The sequence below is a fragment of the Bombus impatiens genome, unplaced genomic scaffold (assembly GCF_000188095.3).
Source record: "Bombus impatiens unplaced genomic scaffold, BIMP_2.2 scf_0136, whole genome shotgun sequence".
Lineage (NCBI taxonomy): Eukaryota > Metazoa > Arthropoda > Insecta > Hymenoptera > Apidae > Bombus > Bombus impatiens.
Genome location: NT_176555.1, coordinates 157,284 through 179,068, shown reverse-complemented (window position 1 = coordinate 179,068; position 21,785 = coordinate 157,284). Strand labels below are relative to the sequence as shown.

Here is a 21,785-nt window from a genome sequence, read left to right as displayed (position 1 = left end):
ACGGACGATTCCATTTCTCTGGACGACACTCGTTAAAAATTCGATGGAATGTCCCGCTTTAAACGAACCATCTCGAATTAGCCGAGAATCGAACGGTTCTTCGGTGAACATTTTTAACTAGATCGTTCGTCGTGATCCGGTTAATCTGAGAATCGATGTGACAATTAAATCAAGAAGCATCTGTGACCCGCTTGATAAAGCAATTTCTCGAAGAAATCGGAGTAGAAACTGAAACGTCGTCTTTTACGTAGGATGTCCCGTTTTCTGTGCAAAGTACAGCAGAGATGCATTCGAAGTAGGTACAAAAGTAATAAAAAAGGTTGGGCCAAGTCTTTCTACGTATAAAGGTATTTAGGTAGAACGTAGTGCGATATTTATTTACTATTTGTTTTGTAAAGTTGCACGGTTATGAAATGACGAAATTGTATAAACATCATCAAGTATCGTATTATGGTATGAATCGAGCAATTAGAGATTACGTGGAGTGTGTTCAGTGGAGCAAAATATATTTATCATGATCGTGCTTATCGTACCACTCCATGCAGTACACAGCCTTTTCAAACGCGTTCGACAATCTATAATGACACGTACACTGTCAATCATAAGTATTGGAACATCTACTCATCAAATTTATTGAAAATTTTTATCAAATTTTATCTCATTTAGTGTTTCACGTTATAAATCGTATATGATGTAAATGAAATAACTAAAAAATAAAAGCAACGAGAAACACTGAATTTGTACTAAATAACAACAGAAATTTTAATACAACATACAATAACAAAAGTGTCTTTTTTTCGCAAACGTGTTCTTTACAACAGTGCACCTTTATACAAACGTGAAACCAAGTCTGTGAAATGTCGCGGTGTTTATCTCAATAGAACAGAATGGATCGTACGTAATTCGACAAAATAATATAAAACAAAAAACATCGTGCGTCTATTATTTTCTCATGAAACAAAGGAAACTTTTCGGACAACCTAATACATGTTTGTATAATTATCGGTTCGGCAATGTACCCTCGGGAATTCAAAGCTTAGGTTTTAAGGGTAACGGACGAGATACGAACTCGTCATCATCGCTGATGCACAATGATTTAACGTTTGACCTCCGGGGGTTCGCTCGTGAATGCGAAGGATAATTATGGGCAGCCTTTGGCAGCGTGCTGGTAGGCGATCCGTAGACTGAGTGGCGACTATGCAAATGACGAGCGGCAAATGGCAACTGCACTAAAGGAACGTGTGCTCGTCCTTGGAACAGCCGACAGACCGTTCGTTATCTCTTATCTCGGTCACGTTCTGTGAACGGATAATCGCGGCCCCGAGGATTTGCACTGCCATTGCGAACGACTTAACGACCGAGACAAGATTCCTCGCGCGATTTGCTCGTCTGATTGCTCCTTTTCAAACGCGGGACGATGCGACTCGGACGAACAGAGCGAAAGTTTTCTTTGTCCCGGACAGAAGCGTGATAACGCGTTTCCACCGGCTCTCGACGACGTCGTTGGGAAATTTGCAGACGAAAATAAACGTGTAAATAGCGGCGATGTTTGGTCTGCTGTTTGAGAGAAAAAGTAAAGAAACTCTGGAGCAGTTGTTTTATCCGAGGAAGCAGCGACGATAATAGAAATTTAGGCACAAAGGTGAAGATCCTAGGAGAATTGCGTTCGTGATTTCTATCCTGCGAACTTGCGGTAACGTCAAAAGGATTACAGGATGAAGAGAAAGAAAAATTCTACCGATGAACCATGAAAATCACTACGCGCAGAAACGATAGACGCCGGACAACATTGTTTGCAAAGTATCTTTCTTCTTTCATAAATCGGAGTTAATTACAGTTTAGTCGTAGACGATACAGGGAACGAAGATCATCGTATCGTCTCGTCGGTTGCGAAATGCGGTGGAAGAAGGTGAAGGAAAATGCCGTGTAAACGAGCAATTGTGCTTGTTAATTTGCGAAAATTTGCGGTACAGTTGGCGGTTATTGTTACAATTTCGCAACACGGAATGATCGCATTTACGGGAACCTTCTTGGTATTATCTTCCAAAGTATTAAGAAGATTCTAAATGGGGTAATGCTGGTAAATTTTACGCAACAGAAATATTACATTCGATTAGAAAACGGCGGTAACTCGATAGAACTTTTCAACCCCTTCGGTTCTTTCTTTTGATACTTTCGCTAAATGTACTCGAAGGTTACACTACGCGATAACCCCAACCCTATGATCCAAGGTCGAGCATCATCGGTTTCGAAAGGCATTTCAGCTACTTGTTTGCTTCACACTTAGTCGATATCACCTCCTTCAAAACTGCATTGGCCGACATTCAATTTCCATACAAAGACTTTTCTTACACAAAGAACATCCGAAAAGCAGACTGGCTCGACGAAATCCGTACAGAACACGCCGCTGGGGAGTACACGAGCTCCTTGAACGCGTCGCTTCGCTGTTCACGTTTCCAACGTAAGATTACACGGTATAGTGTAACGCAGTGGCTACTGGTAACGTAGATACGTATGTCTAGTACTTACATAAAGCCATCGTTACAACCGAGTCATCGGGCTGTAGTCGTGTTTTTCGCGCGTTAATTGAAACGGTTGTTCCATATAATGGATGAAATTGAAAATGTTACTGCTCTTTGTACATAAGAAAGTACTGTATTTACATTCTCCGTGTTACGTTAAAACTTCCAGAAAAACCACACTGACTTGTTCATAGAAGATTCCGTTAGCAGTTTCACTATGTCGTGAAGATAAGACGCGCGTCCAACGAGTTTACTTTCAGCTTCAAAGAAATCTGTACGCTCTTCCACTTTTGAATTTTATAACAGTCAGGAAACGGGACACTTGGCACCAGCGATGAAGCTGGAAAAAAAACGAAAACTTCGAAACAGCTTCTAAGTACAACGCGAAGGACTCCATCAAATTTTTTGGATTAGCGTTCTTCTCTTTTTCTATACGTGTGCCGTGTTTGTCCAAACGAATAAAACCATTTCGAGGACAACAGCAAGAATAGCGAGGAAAGCAAGCTGCTTTCGCTCTTATTGGCCGAGTTGGCTGGTGTAAAGGGAGCGGAGGGTGGCAATAAAAGTACAAACAACAGAAATACAACTGCATGTAGCTCGCGTGTTTTACGAGGCCGAAGCAAACCGAGGGTCGTTCGAATTTTCCAAAATGAAACAATAGTTCGCGGAGGACGATTACTTGTGATTATCGAGTATCTAACTTCGAAAGAAGAAACTTTATATGATCGCCATTTATATAGCTAATTTGAAATGGATAAGACTACGAGGATAGCCGAACGCGATTAATCATCGATGATCCCTTGCACGTAACGCCCGATGAGAGAACGTGCTGCGCGTGCTGTATGTACTGAACTTTCGTCGTATAAAGTGCACGTAGAGGTGCTATTAAAGCGAGTTGCGTCGCGAATGTTGACTGGAATCGCGTTACAAACAGCTTTACGTCGGTACGGATATCACGCGATCGTAATAGACGCGCTTCACATTAGGAAAAAGATCTGTTTGGATAAACTTTTCCCCTAATTTTCACAAATTTTCTAGTATAAATTTTCCATTAGCTTTCGCCTGAACGTCGATCCTCCGATTATCGTACGATTTCTCTCGTGATATTTACACGAATATCGTGGATGAAGGTAAAGAAACGAAAGTGAAATTCCGGAAACTTTTATACCTTTTCATTCGATTTTTATCAAACGCGATTGATACTGATAAATTCGCAATGATAGCGCGTGTAGAAAGGTCGTAAAGCGATTTACTGTGATTTATTATATCAAAGCAGATTATATCGACGGTCTATTTATTATCTTTTTCCTCGACAAAAAGTAGAAGCCCCGAACGAAATAATTACAACTTGTCACAAGGAGGATTTACGAAGGAGACAGACGTAACCCGCGGAAGAAAGGTCGTGGCAAGGAAAAGAAGAAAAATGAAAGACTAGGAGGGGGATAGAAGGCCAAAAACGATCCGTAAGACTCGACGAAAGATAAGAACAAATTTATTTAGGAAACCCCGACGCACGGTCTGCTCCGATAAACTTTCATTCTGCTCTCTTTAAGCAAACGTGTCTTCCTTGGTCACCGTCTGTTCCAAGGGATGTCTTTTCTTAGCACGCGCGGCAACAAGCCTGGATCTCCTCTAAGTCGACGACCCTTTCAGATTAAATTTCGAGGAAAAAGTTGATCCAATGACAGAGAGAGAAAGAGAAACTTAGCTCTGACATCGGTAGCCGAAGACCCTTCTTCGAACGGCATTCTTCCTTAAATTGCCGCGAAAATATTTCATATATTTTCCTTCCCCTTTATTGAATGTATTATGTAACGACATCAGGAACACCGGTGATTCCCTACGAATAATCTGCGCTGTTTCTGTTCGTCTGGATTTTAAATAAACGTCATTGCTTCAAATCATATGTTTTCAAATATTCACATTTTCAAACATTTATATTCTGAAATATTCAAATTTATCGAACTATCAAGATACGCTACTGATATCCGTGGTAATTAAAAAAATATCCTTAGGAATTCAAGTAATAATATTCAAATAACATGTACATGTAGCAGAATAAAATGAAACACACGCCCCAAGAAGATAGAAGAACCGTAACTTTCAAGCATAAAGAAAATCATCCGCTTCGTTCCAGAACTTTCAAAATAATTACATATTCCTGCAATACTTTTCGTAGTCTGTTTTACTTCCTCAAAGAAAGTCCTTTTCTCTTATCTACCTATTTCTTCATGGAGGGCAAAATGTAAGCAAAACTTTAGCAATCAAAGAGCAGAAATTCTACTCTTGTCCTTTGACATTAATAACTATTTCTTTCGAACATCGGGCCGATGTTTGCCGATTTATCATCGCGGGCGAAGGCCAAACGCAAAATACAAGACGGTGCGGAAAGTTTCGCTTCTAAATACATAATTCGAAGACCCATTTGGCGGACGTCTGAGGGTCGTTCCGCGACTCTGAACCGCGTCGTAAATTTGCACGAACGAAATTGCCGAGATAAACACCGATCGGTTGGAAATCGTGATAACCGCCGATTACATTCGAAACGGTAATAAATTTACGAACTTTTATCCGCTTGCAACGAGCCGTTCGAGATTCTTCTTAGCGAGAAAATACGTAGATCGCGAGAGTATCATTTACCTCCATTTGACGATTCAGGCGACTTAAGTTCCATTTACAATATCGATTTCGACGAAGAGAATGAGAACGGGGGAGAGAAAAGAAAGAAGAAAAATACGAAGGAACGAAAGACTGTTTCGAACAAATGCTGTAACCTAGCGATTTAATGGAACTTCTAATAATTGCCTCGACCAGCATCAGATGTTTCATTTCATTATTCACGCGCTGCGAAATTTATTGCGTCTATCTTACGTTGGTGGCATTAACGATTTAACAGATTTCTTACCATAGAGGGGAAGTTTTTCACGAAGAAGAACTTCCTTGGCGGAGTTTCGTGACGCGTTGGTTTCGAATGCAAACGGCTCGACGAAAGTTTCTGAAACATCCGCTGGGTTTATTCATAAGAGACGATTGAAGAATGTTTTCGTACTTCTCTGCGCAGCCAATAAAAGTTACTGCGTAGTCTTGGTTTTGTTTAAATTTTTGTGTAAATTTTTAATTCAACATCGCTCGAAGTATATTTTTTCATTCAATTCGTTGATGAGAAAAACGTCAGAATATAGTTTTTCATTTCTCGTAGTGTGTCAGGCGTTCTTCGTTTCGATATTACGTATAGTAAGATTGCATACGAATCTCGTTTACGTTGAGCGGAGAACATCGTAAACTTTGGTCTGTGATTCTCCTTGCAACGTGATTATCAGATTTAATCAGAGATCGTTGTAGAAACGAGTGGAAAGAATGTGCTGAAAAAATTGCCCTTTTATTCCTTGGGTATCTTCCTTTAGCTATTCTCAGCGATGAAATTTTCGTTTTTGCGCAAATCAGTTATGGAACGACGTTCTTTGTACTTTACGTAAGTTCAGTTAAAGAATATACAAGAAAGAACTAAACAGAAGTAAAGCTTGAAGGTTTAAATTCATCTATTTAAGTTGGTGAAATTGTAAATCAGTCCAATGATAAATAAACGATACTTTGTTATTCTTACTCTGACGAGAGTTTCAAGATCAAAAAGTAGAAATTCTCCCGAGCTAAGATGCAACTTGCAATGAAAATAGAGATCTCGAAGATTCACCTGATTTTGGACGTGGGAATAACGTCAGCGTATAGGACGAAACAGGAATAACTTCGCCATTGTTTCCGGTAAAGCCGTGCCGATTTGTGTCCCGGTAACAATACGAAGAACCAAACGCGAAGGGAAGTCGTGGAGACAGCGCGGTGCGGCAGCGTAAATTTAAAATTGCTATTATTCCAGTCCTGGAACGCGGCTGGATCTGGCGAGAAGCCTGTCCGACATTGTTTCAGCCGTGTATTCGATACGATGAAATTGGAAACTAAGGAAAATTTTCAATGGTTTTATTATCTACGCAACTGGGTCATGTACGCGAATATCTGACCCTGAAGTGAACTTTGCAGAATATAGTAACTGCTATAAGTTCCACCTTAAGCTTGTAGCGTAACTTCGTTCCATCATCGTGCTCGTACAATTGCTATTCAACAACTGTTAATTCCATTAGCCGATCAACTCTAATCAGATAGCTAGATACGATCCTTTGTACGTTAAATGAAATAAAGAAAATGCCAGTTACAACGACATTTACACATGGGAACAAGGCAACTGAAACGAACTGTCGCTGAATGCGCAATTCATCAAACCGATCGATCCCGATCGTTCTATCATTGCACGCGATTACACGAATCTGGCCCGTTCAACGGAAATTAATACGGTCCAAGTTGCCTCGTTTATATCGTTACCTAATTATCTTAATTTCCTGCCGCTTCATGATGCAAAATTTCCCAGATGAAGCTTCGATTTTGCGCGTACGCGCACCATGCTTCGACAGCAGCATTGACAAGAGTTTCTCATAGATTCCTTCCTTCGATTACAAGTACGATCGTGGAGAAATTTACTCCGATCCTGACCGATACTGTGCCGACTCGGTCACAACATAGAGAGCACAGGCTCGTTTGTGTTTGGTTGAACGGAACGGAAAGCACAGAGTCGACAAAGAGATAGATAAAAGGCACGACAAGCAGCACTTTCATGAACGACCCTCGTAACGATCATACACGCGTTGTAAAATACTTGAAGCCCGTGACTTACTCGAGGAAGTATCAGATATCAAAAGTTTGGAGGGTAGAGTTGTAGTTTTTTTCAACGCATTTGTGCGTGATGCTTTGCTCGTCGGCCTGATTTATGAGATCAATTGTGAAAGAACGTCCTTTATATTTTATGGCAATCTCACAACGTGTACCTTAATAAACGAATGCCTTCTCTTTCAAACAGCAAAATAAATATGTGTACCGTATATTCAACGCGCGTAAAAATTTAATAGGCGATATACGCTTACGTAAAGAATAATAAATTTAATTTATTCGACAAACTCGCCTTATTATCTGGGAAGTTGCGTCACGAATAAAAAGTAATCAACGTATAAAAGCTGGCAAACTGGCAAAGTATAATGCGATATTCGAAATCGCGTCGATGTCCCCTCCTATTTCAGAATATTTCACACGGCGTTAAAGCGAAGTTCAGCTTTCGAAAAAGACAGTTCACAGTGACGCACGAGAGCGATCAAATTAAAAGCTCCACGAGTTTATTAATAAACGTTCTTTCGCCATGAAAGCCACGATGTACGCGATGTTCGAACGACAAAAAGGTAATTAACTGAACGAAACGCGTGTCGGTAACCATTTACGCGATCGAGTTTTACGTAATAACTCTCGCCTCTGCAATAGGGGCAGTAGGCGAGCGCGCGTGCAAGCACCCGCGGCTCCGCTGCGTTTGAAATAACAATTCGGACAAAAGAAATGCAATTGTGGCCGTCATAATGCTTTTGTTCGTGTCTTTTCTCCTGGAAATGAATCCTTCAATTGTGCGCCCAGTCGAACGAGCTGGTTTGAATTCGAAATAAAATCTTGTGCATGCGATAATTGCAACCGCAATGAGACAATGGGATTATACAACTCTAAGGGAAGTACGCTTATGCTGATATCTCTTTCGAATGCGTGAAACTGTGAATATATTTATTTCTGTATCGGTTCTTTTCTCTTAGCTTCGAGAAAGACAAGAAAAAGATAAAAGTTAGTCGACTTCTTTGTGAATTTTACAATAAAAAAAGTTGTTAACCAACGAAAGAGTCTGTGAGTTTTAATTCAATTACGCTTTTAACTATTCTATCAGAACGTCTAACCGTGTTTCCGCAGTACGTATGTACATTCGAAATCTGCAGCTTTCCTAACCCGTGTGTACATTTATGCTACTTGGATACATTTACAAACATCTACCTTGCTGCGCTCCAACCTAATCCACTCGAATCACTCGGTTCACTGATAGAAATAACCGAATTCTCTCTGATACTAAAAAACAACTAAATTGTAGCTTTTAACATGTTTCTTGGATATTTTACGATTTCATACGATTTAGGATCTTTTTTATCGCGATTTTGCGCAATCGTCATTCCCGTGGACATTATTCAACACGCTTATAAAATAGGTTAATGTACGTCGACGTCCATCGAATAATACTCGAAGAGGGTTTCGTGCAATCCTGATCGCATCGCGCTCGAAATGACCGTATAAATCAAAATAAAGTGTGCGTTCGCGTTTGCGTGACGACTTAACCGACTCACAGTGTATACAATACAAATGAAGAAACCCATTTGTACGAAGGATCTCGAACCACTTATCGGGACACAGCGCCCGAAGTGAGACGTTGCGTGGAACGTTTGCCGTCTCGATGTTAAACAAAGAACGAAAGTACTTGGAAAGTCATTACGAATGCTAGTACATTAACGTAATTGATAATAAAAGGAACAATAAAAGAAAGAATGATGTTCCCAACACCATTTAAAGCAGAAATATTAAACATTTTTAGATATGTAAATTTCGTTCCGTAAACTTCCACCTGAACTGAAACCTGTACCACCAAATTTCTCTAACAAACTTATAAAATCGATATCCAGCCGCGACCCTCCGAACTTTATTGTCCTCTCTGCTATACCTGAGAGAAAAATATTCCAAAAAAATATGGTTAGTATGAGAAACAAAATAGCGCGTGAATAAAGTTTAGTAAACCAGTCGTGACTTTTTGCTATTGTTCGTTACTTTTTCACGTTTACCAAGCGGGTCACGCGCGATTTGAATTATTTACGGATGCGATTCGTTCGTTGCCGCAAGTATGGACGTCAGGTAAAAGCTTTTAGTCGAATAGGACTGGCGTCGATACGTGAAAATATTCGCTCCTCGGAACCTTCTCCCTTGAAGGAAATATTCGTCCAATTCCTTTTTGCTCGTAACGTTTAATTATACACTTTATTCGAACAGATCTTTTTGCGCGCGGTAATTGGAGACCGTGCCAATCGAACATAATCAAATTTCTTCGTGCCTGCGGACCATCCATTTGCCCCGCAACTCGGCCCGTCTTGTCGTTAATTAATGGAGTTACGACCGAATAAAAAATCGCGCTGGGGTGCTTCTCTCTTTTTCGTCCTAACTTCTTTCGCTTTCGTTCTTTTTATTTCCGCACTTTGTTATTTGCATATTACACGAGCCTGTGTGTACAATTTTATCGCGCTCGTTAAAGCAAACTGGGACGGATCTACCAACGCGTTGCAACGCCGGGTTTCTGCGTTGCAGAGTACGGATGACGCCTTTTTTTTTTAATTCTCGCCTTATGCAGTTCGACGAAAGCCTATCGATGAACGAAGGGAAGAAACGAAGCAATTGGCGATGATAGAGTTTCCAGAAATGGAAGGACACGGAGATGGATACTGGATTTTGTGGAGCATAGGTCAATAGGTATAAATTGCCTACATTCCGTTATGAAAGTGGTTGCAAGTTTTGAAAACATTGTACAAGTTGTATAGCTAGTTTTGTCGATAAATATGAACTCGAAAGTAAAACTTGGAAGTGGAAGTCCCGTTTAATCGTGAAATTCCAAACAACGAAGGCGATATTTTAATTGATTCGCCGGTAGAACCGCGATTACAACATAGGAACAGAGGTTGCAAGGGAAAAGTATTTATAGACGTCGTTTTCTTTTAACTATGTCCGTATACGGTATCCGTCCACGAAGTTACGACCACATTTCACGAAACTTTCTGCCCGACGCACCGCGTTCCCCCGACATTCTCGTTCGAATTCATCGAATTTAGTAAAACAGTTACGAAAAACGGGTCTCTACGGATTCTGTAAATAAGAACAAAAATGTTTTCGAAATTTTGCAAAACGAGCACTCGACGGGATCTCCTCGCAATTCCGGAACGTGGTTTCCCTGTTTCTGTCACGACGAATTAAACCGGATGTTTCGTATTGGGAAATATCGAGTTGCATTTATTCCACGTTCCTACGAGCGCGATTTTTAAAAAAACGAATAGCTTCTCAACTTTGACCCGATCGGAAAGGGGAAAAAGGAAAGCCAGAGAAAGTTGATCCAGGAAAATCCGTTACGTAAAGCGACATGGCGTGTCGAGAAAGACGATGAAGACTTATAATTTTTTACGCGGACGCCAGGCATAGCACGGAAGGGCGGAAAAGAAAATCGAAGGGAGACCTTTTTTTCCCTTGATCTCTATGTTTGTGAAGCAAGATGGGAAAACCTTTAAAAACTTCCTCTCAGAGATGCTCGATAGCACGGGCTACGATATTTAGCCAAATGATTAATAACACCCTCGTGCCCTTCTAACTTTTTCTTCGTTTTTCCTTGTCCGTGTAGAAAAAAATGTTTGGTATTCCATTTAACCGTGATGATACAACGTTTCCAGCCTCGAGAGATGCTGTTTCCTTTTTTGGAACGAATTTCGAGACGCTGTCAACAGAATTACGTTTTCCACGGCACTACGGTTATTAGAATAGCTGTTTAGAGACGAAAGACAAAGGTCCTAACGGAGGAAAGTTTCCAAAAATGAAGAATCGACCTTCTCCTTTTTTTCTCGAACTATCACGTGCAAGTTTATCCTGTCGTTTCATCTTTATTTCTTCGTTTAATTCCATTGTAGAAGTCAGCGAATTTTACAAAATTCTGACAGTTAACAAAGGAAATGGGGTACTCAGAAACCGTAAGAATGACGCTCGTCTGAAACGACGAGCAGTGGACCAGGTTGACCGTGTTAGGATAGGTCATGTCGCAAATTATTTGATTCGGTTTACGTCAAGCATCGTGGCTTGGTTAATTATTGAAATTAACGGAAACGATGTTTGGTCGCTTCGTCGATAATCGTGTCTCGAGATTATCGGATAGCTAGTAAAACGAAATTATAGCAATTTTGCAATCGATGCGAATTAATCGTTCCATCTAAATAAGTAATAGACATATACATCAAATGGAATTACTAGAGAATATTGCACGATAACGCCGCAAATTCAAATGGAAATCATGAAAGTGGGACGAACCAAATATTTCTTTGTGAATGTATAAAGAATCTAACAAATTCGATTCAACAAAATGTTAAAAAAGAAATTACTGCAAGAAAAATTTCGATAATATAAAAATCTGTATTCCTCTAACTACACGCGAATAAAATATCGATAACCATTATTCGTCATAGAATTCTTCTATTTCTGTTACGAACTAATTCATCGTTTCGTTGAACTATTCGTCGTTTCAATGGAACGCGGGGCACGATGATCAAATTATCGTTTATATGGAAACCGATATTTCTATAATTTTTCATATAATCATTCTAAGTGGAAATATTTCTAAAATGTCATTTTCGGCGTTTTTATTGGTCATTTTTTTTCTTTTTTTTTTGAAAATTCTCATTTTCGTTGATTTCTTGCTATGCTTGCGATACAACCGCTCGTGAAAACATTCACCTACGTCATTTTCAACAAACATACATTTCCAATCGATAATACACAGTAAGTGAAACCTTTTCCAATTAAACAACTACATCGATGATCGCGATGGTCTTCGTTAACGTGAATCGGAGAACAGTGTTACGTTGAACGATTGCCATTCGTTGATGAATGCCACAGAATCTAAAAGAACAATTAAAACTGTGAGCAAATATCGTACTCGCGGTATGTCAACATTACTTGTTATACATTTGGAAATTGATGCACGTTGCAGTAAGTAGCGAGGCCATTCGAGTCCTGAGTTTCTTTTAAATTACGTTGTATGAAATGACTGAAAAAGAGTTCAAAACAATTTTTTTGAAAAACTTCTCTTTTGTTTTCAATATTTTTCTTTTACTCGTGTTTGTTAAAATAATCTAAGAACGACCGCACAGAAAAATTTTTAAATTTATTTTGAGCAATTTTTTAATTAAATTTAAATAAAGGGATTTGCGTAATATATGTGAAATGCTTTTGAAAAGTTATCAATAAGGGAAAAAAATCTCGATTAAATCCCAGAAAATAAATGTGTGTCATTTTATTCAACTGGGGACACAAATAGCGTTGTGTGAAATTTAACAAACTTTCCGGTACATAGTAGCGAAATACAACTTCGGTTACGCATGCTCAATTGCGTGCAGGTAACACATAAAAATCTGTCACATCAAATCTAAAGAGAATACACGACACGAATTTGCCTCGACATTCCGGATACCCGATTCCATCGTATCATGTTCACTAAAAGAAACCGTATCACGTTTCGTATTAACATTTGCCCATTGGTGTTGACGTCTTCTATGAGAATTCGACACTTCCGGTACACGCGAAATACGATCTTGTCGATATTTCTGCAAAACCTACTGATTAGACAAAATATATTTTAATAAAAAAAATTTTATTTCATTTTTTTGTGATAACCGTTTTGTAACTCGATCTTTACGATACTCGTAATTTTCTTGAAATGTTATACCCGTAGGCAAGAAAAAATTTTATAAATTTTTGTTTTCGTTTTGATAAAACAAGGAAGAAATAACTGATTAGTTGTATCAATTTGAACGAATTTTACGCACGTCACGTTTGTACAATGACGATAAAAGAACTGATTATTGAATAAAACTTCGTCTCATATTATCTTCATATTCCCAATTTCCCAATGAATTTTACGTAGAAATAATGAACGTTCGAATTAAATATTCATATCCAGCGATATTTTTACCGTGCGTGGAGAAATTTCACATAAGGGAGGGGGTGTGATATTTGAATGTGGTATTTGAAAAATCATTGATTTAACAGTGGAATGTTTGCGAACCTACTAAAACGTGTTTACTTCTCGACACGTGTGTTTTAACGCAAGAAGAGTATTCGCTCGAATTTAATGCAAATATCGATCCTTCTTCTCTCTGTATACAACCTGCTAAAAATAAGTTAAACAAATATTGTGAATTTAAATACATCTACATAAATGTTTAAACAATACAAGGTAAAAACAAATCGAGTTCCGCATTGCATGACCGCTCGATAAACGAATTTGGATTTTTCGGTTAGCGAGGCAAGATCAAACGCGCCGACTATACAGTTTCATGCTTTACTTCATTTTCTGTTTGAAAATCGCTTTTTCAGTACTCCTCCCTGTTGAATGGCCTTTGCCGTGGCACGCAAGGCAAACCCCGTGGAATGTTGTGCAAACGATAAAAAGCAAGGCGCGGAATGCCATTCTCGAAACATCGCTGATCGCAATAAAAATAACGCCGCTATGGTAATCCATTTTTTCTTTATAAAACCATCTTGGTTCAATTGGAATATTCAACACGTAAACGTTCAATAAAAATTCTAACAGCTATTGAAAATCATACGTGATCCTAATTCGATGGGCGGAGATTCGAAGAATCACCTTCAACAGAATCTCTTCGAATATTCTACCACGCGCTATTATATTCCTCGTCCTTTCACGCGCTACGTTACAGGGTCTTCCAACATATTTACTCACTTAGAACATTTTATTTCAGCTGGAGGCGTGCGGCCGATTCGTGTGCTGCGCGCAGAGGCTGTGCAGAAGCGGAAGTGCACCAGAGGAGGCTGAGCAACGAATCAATCGAGGTCGAAGGGGAGCACAGGCGGGCCCCGAATTGGAGGGGCCCTCAGGCTCGGAGGATGGCATCCTTCCGATCCCAGTCAGCCCTAGTCCAGCGTCTACGTCCTCGCAGGAGGATGCCTGCAAACCACCCCCGCGCAATTGCTACCGTTTGGTTATGCTCGGTAGCGCGAGGGTTGGCAAAACTGCCATTGTAGCACGGTAACTCTTACCCTTTCCTCTTCGCCACTATAATCATAGATTCCGGATAAAGTGGTCGGTTCTTTTATTTCTTTTCACCCACTACAAAGCAGAAACGATTCTAGTTCTCTCTCTCTCTCTCTCTCTCTCTCTTGAACATGGAGAGAGATGCTGTTCCATGCTGACTTATATTAACCCTTCAGAGACAATGTAACCACGTGGGAGTGAAGCATTCAAATGGAAGCAGCTTTGTTGCTTATGAATGTATGAAAATGTTTCCCCTTGGTAGAAAATGCGATGCTTGAGAACGGAGTGGTAGGGAGAACTGGAAGTCAGTCGTCTACTACAAGAATATTTTTTCATGAGGAATTTGAATTTTTACAGCCTTATTCTCTTTGCGTTAAATTGCTAAGCAAAAGCATAAATACGTTAGTAGAAGCGTTCGTCTTACCGCGAATCTCTTTTTCAAGAATTGCTAAAACTGGGTCGGAGAATTGTTAAAATTGGCTGTCGTACGAATAGGAGCTTTTATTTCGCAGACAACGTGGCGAAAAATACAAATATTTTCCGTTTTTACTTCTGTAATGGGAAGACGATTTATACGACGATGCAAATGATCTTTTACAATGCAAAGCTTACTGTAGTTTCCGTGTCATGATCCAAAAATGGCCAATTCCATCGTTGAATACCACAGCCTTGTATCTTTCATCAGCGACAGCAAACGTGTATCGCTTTCAGCTTAAAAAGTATCGCCTGGATGGAAACTCGACATGGAGAACGAGAATATGCATAAATCCGATGCCCGGTTCTGTCAAGTCTCGTCTTAATTTATCGGTCGCGTTTCTAGACTCAAGCGTTGTACGATGAAGAATTAAAAACTTAATTCATATTAGAGGTTCTTTTAGGTTTATAAGAGTATCGCACAGTTTGTCTTATGGCTTTAAAATATTAAAATGCTTGGAGCCTGTGGCAAATATTTTAACATCAAATAAATTAAAACACGATGGTCACTCTACGAGGTACCGTTGGGAACCACTCCTTCGTTGAAAATGTCCTACTAGAAATGAAAATGTGGCTGCAGTCGAGTAATTTACTTACGGCCATAAATCTACAAAGCTGTTTCAAAACTGCAGAAACAAACATCTACGATCGATATTCACCACAAAAAGTACAATATTTGACACTTTACCGCAACAGCACCGATCGGTTGGACGACGATACAAGGCTGCCATGAGCGAAATCTAAGCGTATCGGCTCGCTTTCGCCCCAAAACCAGAAAGCTTTTAACAGGGCGATATTTTTAACCCGCGGCGAGAAAGTGGACACTGACAGAAAACGTGTCACTGATTTACTAGACCGTGACAGCTTCTATGCGATTGAATTTCGTCTAGAATTTCTTCGGTTTAAATCGGAAATATTCCATGGTACTTTCAACGCACGTTGAACCGCGGCGTTGTAATGTGCTCGTTAACGTCTTTCACAGATAATAGCGAAATTCGTTTCTAAACAACGACTTCTATATGCTCCATATGCCTCCATATTCAACTCGAATCGAGTTCCCAATCCGACAAGAATAACCTTAATGGATAATAATGCGGCACGTATTGTCTCTAGTTTCCACGCGTTTCCACGCTAGTTGTTTAATGGCCTCGCAGCTGCAGTTTCGCGCCCAATTTCTAATCATTCCATCAACCGTTCGTCGTCTGATATTTTCGTAACGCGTTTAACATTCAAGGCATTCGAGTTATACCGCTGATTATTAATTTTAAATCGAGCATCGAGCAAACGTGCACAACGGAATTAATATTGCAATTATTACGTTTTATAATTCTTCCGATGAAATCATTATTGCATCAGAGTGCAATTTTTACGATAAACGACGCGGAAAACATCGAACTACGATACAAGACTTGATGAGGGAAAATCGTGAAAACGAATTCGAAATGTTCCGCGTGATCGAACAGCAAAGCCAGCCTCCGCTTTGCGCTCGCTCTCGCCGCTAATAGGACAAACGATTTAATTCCGTTCGAATATAATCCATGTTGCTGTCGCTGCTGTGAAAAGCGATGTAACAGCGTCCGAGAGAAAATATTCAATTGGAAATGAAATTTGTTAGAAATATGTAAATAGATTTTTTGTACATTTACCGGCTTTATGGGTCATTAGAAAAGTTGTTATGTAAAACCTCGCGTAACGCAATGATTACAGCGGATGTATGTTTTGACAAACCGTCGTTCTGACAAATGAAATATTTGAAGACTAAAACACATACACTCGTGAAAATCAATATTCATATATTTAACTGCAAAATAAACATATTCGTCAAAATAACGGTTGGTCAGAATCCACGGTAAGCAAAGCATAATACGGAATGATTTTCATTGCAGATTTTTGTCCAACAAGTTCGAAGAGAGTTACACACCAACGATCGAGGATTTCCATCGAAAGCTGTACAGGATTAAAGGCGAGGTTCATCAGCTCGATCTTCTGGACACGAGCGGCAACCATCCGTTTCCCGCGATGCGTCGATTATCCTTCCTAACAGGTGAGTCGATCAACCTACGACCACGAAAGTGAACGAAGAAAAGACGATTCGATCATTTTCCAGGAATACATATATTCAAATTTGCCTAATTAAATAGATAGAACTTTGAGAGTACACGTACGGTCGGACTTTAATCGTGGCGACGCGTGTAACCAGGTATAAGAGGAAAAGTAAATATTTTACCAGTCGACGACGAACGTTTCCAAACATGCCGTTGAAATACCTGCAGTTACACTGTCGTCTATAGAGACAGATTAATGCGAAACAGCGATGATAACCGCGTGACAATAACCGTCAAATGCAAGCAAACGGCTTTCACCGCCAGAGAGGTTGAGGTTTACGATCGAACCGAAGGATGACCGTTAGTGGCGTATGGTCTTCACTTGCAAGATTGCGTTCGATTTATCAGCGACAAGCTTACGAACAGCTTGACAGAGCAGACCAATTCTCGAGGGACTAAAGAAAGGGCGAGGGGTGATTTTAGGGAAAATGAGTGACAGATAGCGAGGAAGAATGACGAGAAGTTGCCAAGCGAAACCTGGAGAATTAATCTACGTTAGCCACGCTATGTAACTACGCTTCGAACAACATTTTCTATATTTTTGCAACGGCCGAAATTTTAACGTAGCGTTTTGAGATGACTGTATTATCTTTTCATAAGATTGAAACATAATTCTAACTCAAGCCCGTTCATTTTGAAATTGAATTATACACGCACGTCTTACTTCCTTTATCTTGGTAGAATAATAAGGATCTATCTGTGTTACGTTGTAAATAAGGAAGATTTAATGGTAGGAACCGTTATAAATTGCGTTATATATCTGACAATGTGAGATATGATAATAATTCATCGTACCGCGATATCAATTATGATATTATAAACGCAGCGTGTTTAAACGCTAACGAACAAGTAGCAACAACGTTATATTAATTGAAAAACAGCTGGTGAAAATTCTGATAAAGCTTCCATCTATTCGTAGCTGGTCGATCATGTTTCGTTGATCTTCAAGCGAATCAATATTGAAGGATAGTCGTGAATCTTGTATGTGTATCGCCGTAGGTGTAGATCTTAGATACAGCCGCTTCCTGGGAGCAGTTATCTCGACAACTTGTTGAGTATCGTTTCTTCCAGCACAGGTTCGCAACTACGTGAAGTTCCGGCAAAGTTTCAATGTACGCTTGATCGAATCCCGAAATATCGGTAGCTTATAAACAGCCAGCCGCAAAGAACGGCACATCATCGCATATAACCCGAACAGATTTCGGCTTATTTTAACGCGAAAACCCCATGGCAACATCCGCTTGACGTTTTCGAGTACACACGCGAGATCGTTGATGCGCGCTATGCTTCTACCGATGTCCTCCACAATTTTGTAAAACTGGCCGAATCGATATTTACACTGGGCTGCGGCCTTGCGAGAAATATGCCATACTAGAACGAAAAGGGAAACGTGGACTGACAAGAGTGATATACATTGTGTCACGATTGCCATGAAATATCGCAGAGGCGAAACTAATAACGCTCTGTGCACACTCCCTTCGTTCCTTCTTTCCCTGTTCTAATTAATTTTTAATTAGCATGCTATTCGCGTTGCTATCCGACGTTCCCTCGTGCACGCGACTTCTGACCCGAATAGACACGCACGCACGAGGTTTGACGGAATTTCGCTGCAAGTCGAAGGAAACCAACCAGACCCGCAGTTATCGAGAAATCCTGTGGATGTAAAATGGTCGTGGCACCCATACGAATGATTCGATAAATCTGCAATTACGATCTCGCAGAAAAAAATGTATCTGCATCACGTATGATGCACGTGACGAGCGTACACACGGACCTAGAGATGTGCGTACGCGTATTGATCACATTCGGTTTTAAACCGCACGCACGCGTCACGTGTTTGCATCGTACGACCACCATGTGAACGTCCGATAACATCCGCTCTAGAAATTATCGAATTTACGTAAGCCATTCCGGTAAGCCTGCAAAATACTCGCTACTTTCGCTCGCTAAATCAACCAAACGATGTATTTCGATTTGTTCGTGGATTTCCTTTACGATCGAAAGAAATACGGTTCGAACTATGTTCGTAGGATCGTCGATGATGTCAGATCACGGCACAATTTTGTCAGAGCTCCAACAAAGTCGACATGGTATAAAATGACCTTTCTAAAACTTTGATGCAACCTGAAAGGACCTTCCTCACTTTGATTGGGCCTTAAATGACCTTTCTCAGGCTTTGATACGACCTAACGTGATCTTTCGGACTTCGATATAGCTTTAAATGACATCCGACAAAATATTTTTAACATGACCTCAAATAACCTACGTGACCTTATTCCTATAACATCTTTATGACAGACTTCCGCCTATTCTAGGGAAAAATTTGAATTTAATTTCAGGAACTTAGATTTTTATGCAAATAAAACAAGATAAAGAGAAATACAATTATAAAATAGGGTCGAGTACCTGCCACGATCTCGTGGCTAAATTCTACGCCTCTAAATCGACGAATTCCGCGATATTTACCCTTTTAACCACACTCGTTTGATATGATTAATGAAAACGTAACGGTAACTTGTTTATCTCTTCGTAAAATATCGCCCAAGGCACCGAATAATTTACTCCAGCGTAATTATCATGCACGCAACTAATTACAAAGTACAGCGTGTGTGGACATGCAACGAATAACGTTGCAACAGTCTCACCGATGATTATATACATGATTCGCCATCCGATCCTCGTACGAATAAAACTTATTTCTCGTCTGCAAATCGTTTTCTTCTTTGAAAAATTCGCCGAAGGTTTCCGCGCACGGAAAATATCCACAAAAATCGGAAGGTCTTGGCGAAAATCTTGCTAACAGGTTGAACTGTAACGCTCTCCGTACGGCCAAGTAGATTGGGATTTGAATTTCGAAGCGAGTCCCTGAGCTCCACTATTTTTCCATGGATATCGCATTAATGCATCGTAATCCATTTTCCCGCGAAAGAAAGTCGGAAAATTAAAATTCGAGAAAACTAAGTTACCCAAAATATTCCGGAAAACCAATATTTAGTTAGCAGTCACGCAATTTTTCGTGACAATAGAGTTTATCAAGCAACGGGAGCTGCGAATGACAATATACATAAATAGAGTTTCTTATAGTCCTTAGCAAGCGGAATTCAACATGTTTAATTGCTCGAATATTTTACAGAAATAAAGATGTTAGGTAAAAAAGACTTTGTCGAAGGATTAAATCATATTTAATGGATCTCCTGAAGGCTACACGATAGAATCGATCAATTAATAAATTATGAGCTAATTTCGTTTAATAAATTCGACGTGCATTTACAACTAAGTCGACGACAATACATAAAGAACTATTATGAACGGAGAATGGCACGATACATAAATTTTAACGACCGCGTAGCAGATTATAACGGCCATGAATTCCACATTTGCAGTCCATTTCCGAACATTTCTGAAACAATTGGAATGAAAAGATGTGGCCCATAAATGTTTACGGAATTTTATACACATTAAAAGTGCAATCATTTGTGCAGATGCATTTAGGATTTGTTATAAAGTATACGTCGTGTATTAGTGCTTATAGAATTTCGTAAAAATATCGTCGTATGTATAACACAAAAATGTGTCGTGCCAAATACCTGTGCTACAGGACCTAGACTATAGCACAACAGCATCGATCAAGTGACTCTATATATTCTATAGACTTCGACTTAGAATCTGTTTACTACTATTGAGAATATCCTTTCTGCACATAAAATAGTCTCTTACGTTCTCGAACCGAATATTACCTGAAGATTGAAAGAAAATGAAGTTAGATAGCTGATGTTTTTATATTTCTTACATAGGATGGTATTATAATAATTCACGACTACCAGCAAGTACCATTTTTTCCTATTATCTGTTTGGTATTATTTATTTCTAAATAAATTATACTATGGTATTTATGGAATTACTTATGAACTTTTATCGAGGCCATGGGTAACGCATTATATACGTGACCAATACTTTACATAAAGGAGCAATACGATAAGGGAATGTCGTCGACCATGGAACTAGCACGGTAATAACGTGAGGAAGTCAATTTCAGTAGAAGGTTTCATAGATAGAATCGCGACGAAAGTCGTGCGGAAAATTTGGCTCTTTCGTAAACCGTACGGGACATTTTGCCACAAGTGCAAAAAGTATAGGGGGAATGAACGATAAGGCAGGATGCGATGCGGAGGAATCGAGCTGGTGGTGTAAAGATGGAAATGCTGATTCTGGAAGGCAGAGGATAAGAGAAAATACTAAATGAAAAGAAACGTAAAAATATAGCGACTCTGAGGATGACGAGGGAGAAGAGCAGCGGTTTTATCGGATGAGGGGAAAGATATCGAGTTATGAACTAGCTGAACGAAAACCAACAAACCGGAAAACAGGAAGAGAGGCGCTGTAAACCAAATTTCTTCGCCACGCCGCGTCGACGTGTCAAAGGTGATAAAACAAAACGCACGTCGTGCAAGTAAATAAAACCTGTGGACCTTGTCTTGAAGACCTTTTTGCGATAAAGAGGAAAAACAACTTAAAAAAATAAAAGAAAAGGCAATTTGAAACACGGAAGTAAATTCCAGGATAAAAGCAATTGGTGTACTGTTGTCAAATATTCTGTCTGAACGAACGAGCGAATGCTTTGTATCGGAGCTTCCAGTTTTCCACTGAAAAATTTGATCTCCACCAGTTATACGAGCGCTACGTGCCTCGCAGGCTTTCGTACAAGAGATGGCCGCGATGCGAATATTTGCGGAGCGACGCACGAGCGCGCTGGCTATGCAAAATAGGAGAAAAAAGGAGGTAGTTATTAAGTTGGTCGAGTCCCTTACACAGGCCGGCATCGAGATTACGCTGCACGAAAGCCGTTGTTAAAGTCGGCTTTGAACCTACGATTGGAAACCGTAGACGGTCAATATCAGATCACGGATCTAACGTTCCGTGATTTATAACAAT

At 39.8% G+C, this 21,785-nt stretch overlaps 1 protein-coding gene across 1 annotated transcript in view; it reads left to right on the top strand.

The window, feature by feature from the left end:
* LOC100747238 (dexamethasone-induced Ras-related protein 1) overlaps window positions 1-21,785 on the top strand; it is a 44,792-nt gene that overhangs the window by 15,178 nt on the left and 7,829 nt on the right. The window contains exons 2-3 of the mRNA XM_003487076.4: window positions 13,982-14,268; window positions 16,635-16,792. Of these exons, the coding sequence (XP_003487124.1) occupies window positions 14,225-14,268; window positions 16,635-16,792 (202 nt within the window). The 5' untranslated portion in view covers window positions 13,982-14,224. The remainder of the gene's footprint in view (window positions 1-13,981; window positions 14,269-16,634; window positions 16,793-21,785) is intronic.